A 6,272-nucleotide genomic window follows, 5' to 3' on the forward strand; every position below is an offset into this window, starting at 1 on the left:
GAAAAGGATCGAAATGAATGAGGGTGTCCTGGACAGTAACGGCAACATCGCGAGGTTGCGTCGGCAGGGACGGACAGGCGACGGCACTGGCGCATGAAATGAAACGGCTGTCTGTAACCTTCCTCCTCTCGAATGCTCTTGTTGACTTGCCCACCGTCCCGCATCCACCACGGACACGCGAATCGCACTATGTCTTCTCCATTTCTGAACGTTTCACCTCAACAGAGCAGACTATCCCTTTCCCCTACTCCCTTCCCCGCCCAGACTGGCCAGTGTCCCTCCGCTTTGCCTTTATTACCGCCACCTCCAGTGACATGGCAATCATTCCCTCATCCTTTCCCGCGTGGCTTGCTTTGCTGCATGTCTATACTTACATAAGCATGGCAATTTAGCTTGGCGAGACGTCATATACAGTTCTATATCGTCGCTTTTCTCACATGTCCCTGCTTCCGCCATACTGGCATACTTGCGGAACGACTAATTCTCAAATCCTTGAATGTGCACAACTCAACTCTGCCATCCAGTGCACCTTTAATATGTCCTAACATCCGCATCTGATCCAACCAAGTACCCCTTTGCTCTCTTTTGCTCTCTCTCCTTCGTTGACTCTGTACTCTTTTCACTTTATCAACTAATATACCCCATCAAAACCTTTCTCAAACCGCACATCGTCCCTCTCAGACCTTGCTCTCGTGCCCTAACTTACATCATGCCTTTGGTCGCTCCAACTTCTCTCTTTCTTTTCTTAGCTACTACGCTACTCTTGGCATCCATTCTCACCTCTCCCATCCTTGCAGTCCGTTTCCAAGAGCAGCGTCAAGACTTCGACCACCAAGCCCACGCCAAGCCGGGTGGCCCTTACTTCTCAGTCGACTGGAGTGGTGTTGGTTCGGTCCCGGTCACCCTCGACGCTTCCGAAAGCCACACCCACTACTTTGACATTGGCCCCCCTCCCATCTCCGGCAACATCGTCAAGTACGAATGGTATTCTACACACACCGGTGCTCTGCTCCTGTCAACAGCGTCACCCTACCTCCATGCCAATTTCTATCTGGGCGTCACTGTTCTCAAACTTATAGTCACAGATTCCACAGGTGACCAAGCAGTAGCCTACAGTTATGTATCCGTGAGAGCGCCATTTGCAGAGGAGAACCAGAGCCCCACCGTCAACTGGATTTCACCTCCCAACGGGCCTGTTGACGGGGGTACAGTTGTCACAGTCTATGGCGAGGGATTTTACAATAGCCCCGTGGTCCTTTTTGACGGCGAAGCTATCACCCCGGAGGTTGTTAGCACTGTGGAGTTGCGCTTTCGGGCACCGGCGGTTGACGGCCCTCGAACTGTGCAAATGTCTGTGTCGAACGGCTTTGGGAGTAGCGCGCAAAAAGTCGACTTTCAGTATGTTGCGTCAGGAGGAAACGAAGTGCGTTTCCGTGAGGACTTTGTCAAGACAGAATCTGGAGAAATGTTTAGCATTCCAGAGATTACCTCCCTTAAGCTCGGGCCTGACGCTTCGTACTACGCGGGCTCCTTGAGTGGATATATACATGTCTTCAGGATTGATCGGTCCCTGACCGTCAAGAGTTCATGTCGATCTGATAACGCAGGCCCCGGACGATCAATTCTCGGACTCGCGTTTCATCCAAACGAGCACTGGCCACTGAAGCTGTACGTGACTACGTCGACATTAGACTGGCCGGAAAAGTTTACGGGCGCTGACTGGAACAACGGACAGGTCGAAGTATGGAGTCGTATGAGCAAAGCAAATTGCCTGTCCAGGGCAAATGTTCTCATCACTGGCCTTCCGGTATCAGCGGATGACCATGGCGTAAACAGCCTTCTATTCAAATCTGATGGAATGCTTCTTGTCGCTGTTGGTGGATCTACGAACGCCGGGGTGCATGTGAATGACAAGACTGGCGGTATACCCGAGTCACCTCTTAGTGGAGCCATTCTGATGTTCAACTTGTTCAATGAGACTTTTGAGGGCGACATTGCCTACTCGAACTTCTTTGACCCTGGCATCACAAACGTGCAGTCAGGCAGTGTCTCGATATATGCTTCGGGACTACGCAATGTGTACGGGATGGCTGTTCATTCAAACGGGAAGGTTTATGCGATGGACAACGGACCAAATAATGGGTTTGGCGTTGCCGCGACGGGATGTAACACTGTGGGTGGGCAAGTATGGAGCCAAGACAAATTGCTTTGCATCCAGGAAGGGTCATTCTATGGACATCCCAACTGGAACAGAGGCAGATACGACCCGCGGCAATGCTCATATGTAAGCCCCAACACTCCAAGTAGCGAGGGATACACGAGACCGATGGCGATGGTTGAGAGTTCTACGAATGGAATACTTGAGTACACAGCCAATACGTTCAAGTCAAGTCTTCGCGGAGAACTTTTGTTGAGTAAGCTTTCGTGGAGCGGGAATGGTATTCTGTTTCGAGCAAAGCTCAACGAAGATGGAACTGGGCTCGTTGAACTCCCGCAAGAATTGCATGCAGATTCCGGTCTGTCCATTGAAATGGGTGCTTATGGTGAGCTACTGATGCCAAAGATCAAGCAAGCAAGCATACTAGCGTTAGTGCCTGACGAGGAGTTTGAAGATCAGCTCAATGTGATCGCCGTCGTCCCGCGGAGGGGGCCATCGTTTGGTGGAAACACCGTTCTGGTGACTGGAAGCGGGTTTGAGAGCGGGGTGAGGATATATTTTGGAGAGCTAGAATGTACGTCTTATGGGACCTTAGCGGATGACGGTTCGAGCATTGAATGCCAGGTGCCGAGATACTCTGTTGGGAGTCGAATCGTGGACGTGGTCGCTAAATACGAGAGTCTACAAAGCCATCCATCTAAGCTTGGAGAGTACGAGTACATGAAGTGGTAGGAAAAGGTTTGGCTGGCAGAAGTCGTAATGCGACGGGTCGTCGTGTTGAGGCGATTTCGATAGCAATCCATTTGTAACCAAACCATGCCTTGATCGCGCAACATAACTTTACGAGGCCGATAAGTTCCTCGCTGTAAATATGGGCAGATGCCACTTTGTGCTTCATTTCACGTGCGCTGTTTTTGAATCTGAGAGGGCGGAGATGAATCGGAGAATACGCACGCCATTCAGTCAGTTTCCCTGGGAGTGTTGAAACTTTCAACGCATCTTGAAACGTCTATGTCAATCGGAAATGATAGCACTGCACTTGATAGGAAACTTCATCATTTTGAAGAGCATTCATTTCGCTTGCCCGACGTTTCAACTCTATAACTTGCGCCTCTGGTGGGCCAAGGAAAGCCACTCGAGCTCTCCTCCACGCTGTGGACGATAAAGCTGCGACTATGCGGGCAACTGAGCCTTAGTCCTGGAAAGATGGGTTGAGTTCTTTTCAAGGGCAAAGTGTTTGACAAGAAGTAGAACAGAGCCCCCCACTCACACTACAGCAGCATTTGGCTGTCTTCCAGACTGAGGCGATGAGTCATAAACCGTATCTCGGCATCGCGCTCCTATGGCTTCCCCTGAATAGTGGCCGCACAGTGAAGGGAATCATACATCACATCTCTCTCGGATTCCTAGACTCCGGTGGGCTTGTTCATCACCGATCGATACTCAAAATGATTTACAAGGTTGCAGCGTATCGCACGATGTTACAGTAGTTGCCTCTACCAGCAATAATATATAAATCTACATACAGTCCTGCACAGCTCACTTGTGCCACAGAATCAAAAAACATCTTACATAGCGAGCGCTGGCCTCGGCCCCAAAGTCATCGACTGCAGCGTCTCCTCGCTGGTTGCGCGCCCCTTCTGGCGGGGGTGCTGCATCCTAGCGACGATATGGGGCGATTTCCTCTGAATGGCGTCGACATACTCGGCGAGTGTGGGCAGCTGTCCGGCAACTTCACGGTGCACTTCCTCACGTACCAAGTTCCCCGCGTATGTCCTCTCTGCCTCTTCGCATACGTCGAGCAATTCGCGGCCCGAAAAGCCGGCGGACAATTCGGCCATGGTGCGCAGCTCCTCCGGCGCGAGATGCTTGGCGTACAATGCAAGTACAGCCGCGCGCGTGTCCACGTCTGGTAGTGGGAAGGAGACGACCACGTCGAAGCGAGACATCAAAGCCGAGTCGATGTCTTCCTTGTGGTTAGTGGCGGCGAGCAAAATGGTGTTCTGCGGCCCGTCGAGGCCGTCGATATGACGCAAGAGTACGGAAAGGGTGCGTCGGGTTACTTCGTGCACCTCTGTCGATGAACTTCGACTGAGGCCGATGCTGTCGCACTCGTCTATGAACACAAGACACGGGCCAAGATCATTGGCCGTTTGCAAAATGTCAGCCAGCTTCCTCGTAGTCTCTCCGTAAAACTTGCTCAAAATGGTCTCCAAAGGCACATGGACGAATGGAATGCCAATGGAGGCAGAGAGGATCTTCGCCGACAGGGTCTTCCCGCAGCCCGGTGGCCCCTCGTACAAGACGGCTTTTGGCAAATTACTCTCGAATCGCTTCCGCGTCCCGCGCACAATGCTCTCGTAAACGTCCGGGTGTTTCAACGGGAGCGTGAGGGTGTTCTCAATGCTCTTCTTAACATCGTCATACCCAGCCAATGCATCCCAGGTGAGTGCCGAGTCCTTCCCGTCAAACACGTCCACACCCATCTCCTCGAGCTTTGCGCGCGCACGCTTCGCGACCAGGGCCTGGCCGCTGTCTCCGTGTGGCAGAGCCTCGACGCCATACTCATACTCCGGGTGGTGGTGGTGCGGGCGCACGCTTCGCGGGCTACGCGACCTGTCGAGGGTGGTAGGCGGTCCAATATCGACGCTGTCCTTCCCATCAAGCAAGCTCCCCCTCGCGACGGGGACCTGGGCGCTGTGGTTTGCGGGGTCGGGGCCCGTGAGGTAGAGCGCGCGCACGAGGGCGTCGACCTCTTCGGCGGAGAAGGTGGCGTCCGGGCCGGCGGCCTTGGTCAGCTCGACGACAAGGCGGGTGCGGAACGAGGGGCAGGCCTGCAAGCGCGGGACCGAGATGGCGATCTCGAAGGTGTCAGCCTGGGCGACGGTGAGGACAGTGCATGTGGGCGAGTCGTGGACGGAGAGGACCGGGCGGGCGTCGTCGGAGGTGCGCTGCAGCGAGGCGGCGAGGTGCAAGAGAAGGGCGTAGAGGTCGGCCGACGGGGCCGGGTGCAGCTCCAGCTGGAAGGCCCAGCGGGGGTCGGATGGGTGGAGAGGTCGGCGCGACGCGGTGAACGGCGGGAGGGGGGAGCGGGCTTGGACGGAGCGGAGTTGACGGAGCAGCGAGGGCCAGGTGCGGTCGGGGGGCGGCGGGGCGGGTGAGTCAGCGTGAGCGTGGGAGGTGGAGAGGGCGAGGAAGGCGGCGAAGAGGGGCGGCAGGAGGGGGAGGGCGGCGGCGGAGGCGGCGGCAGCGGGGAGCGGGAGCGGAGGGCCGCGGAAGGAGGGGTGCGCGGAGAGCGTGGCGTGGTGACGCAGGGCCGGGAGCAGGCGGCGGAGGGCGCGGAGGGAGGCGGGGAGCATTGCGGGCGGGGACGTGGGCGGGATGCGGTTTGCGGGTGGAGGGCGGCAGAGGGAAGGAGTGGTTTCGGGATGCGGGCATGACCTCGTTGATGGAGACGGGACAGGTGGTGCGGCGGCGTGGAGTTCGCTCCAGATTGAATCCCGACGGCACACGGCGCGCTGTAATCACTTTCCACGTGTACAGCACTACGCTGTTGTGGAATGCGCAAGCAAAATACGCATTACAGTATCATCACAACGCAACAGCAGAATTCTGCAATTTTATTTCGAGAATTATTGTCTCTCGTCCTCGTCATGTGACGAGAACAGCAAGAGTACTAGCGTAGCCCCCACACGTTTCACACGTTTCACACGTTTCAACCGTTCCACTTATCACAGCTGTAAACAACGCGCCACGGCGCATTCCGTCAAGCAATTCAGAACCGTGTCCACGTGTTTGATAACGCCATTAGGGAATACGGTTCTCGCTTCGCCCGACACAACCTCCCTTCCCGAAGAGAGACACAACACCGCCACCCTTCAAACCGTCTCTAACAACCCCTTCGCCCCCCCCCCCCCCCCCCACACAACGACAGGTATGACACGTGTAGAAGCAAAAACACTCCGCATGATGAGCTGAGCAAGTTTGAGTTTCAACGTGTACACGTGTGGTTTCTGTACACGGTTGCCCCCTACAATACTTCAGGAGCAAGTTTGGTTTTCGACGTGTACACGTGTGAAATATGTACACGGTTGCACTGTACAGTACAATCTGA

The 6,272-nt window shown here is 55.0% G+C and overlaps 2 protein-coding genes; one reads left to right on the forward strand and one right to left on the reverse strand.

The window, feature by feature from the left end:
- Window positions 1-709: 709 nt before the first annotated feature.
- CHC_T00007175001 (hypothetical protein) lies at window positions 710-3,055 on the forward strand. XM_005710632.1 is given in 2 exon segments: window positions 710-2,890; window positions 2,891-3,055. 1 exon segment carries the CDS (start codon window positions 710-712, stop codon window positions 2,888-2,890), a length of 2,181 nt encoding a protein of 726 aa, XP_005710689.1. The 3' UTR covers window positions 2,891-3,055.
- Window positions 3,056-3,726: 671 nt separating this feature from the next.
- CHC_T00007176001 (hypothetical protein) lies at window positions 3,727-5,517 on the reverse strand. The gene has a single exon (XM_005710633.1). The coding sequence runs from the start codon at window positions 5,515-5,517 to the stop codon at window positions 3,727-3,729; it is 1,791 nt and encodes a 596-aa protein (XP_005710690.1).
- Window positions 5,518-6,272: the final 755 nt, after the last annotated feature.

The sequence above is a fragment of the Chondrus crispus genome, genomic scaffold (assembly GCF_000350225.1).
Source record: "Chondrus crispus Stackhouse genomic scaffold, scaffold_64, whole genome shotgun sequence".
NCBI lineage: Eukaryota > Rhodophyta > Florideophyceae > Gigartinales > Gigartinaceae > Chondrus > Chondrus crispus.

Coding starts and splice junctions, on each gene's coding strand:
- CHC_T00007175001 (XM_005710632.1), top strand. CDS start 710: ATGCCTTTGGTCGCTCCAACTTCTCTCTTTCTTTTCTTAGCTACTACG.
- CHC_T00007176001 (XM_005710633.1), bottom strand. CDS start 5,517: ATGCTCCCCGCCTCCCTCCGCGCCCTCCGCCGCCTGCTCCCGGCCCTG.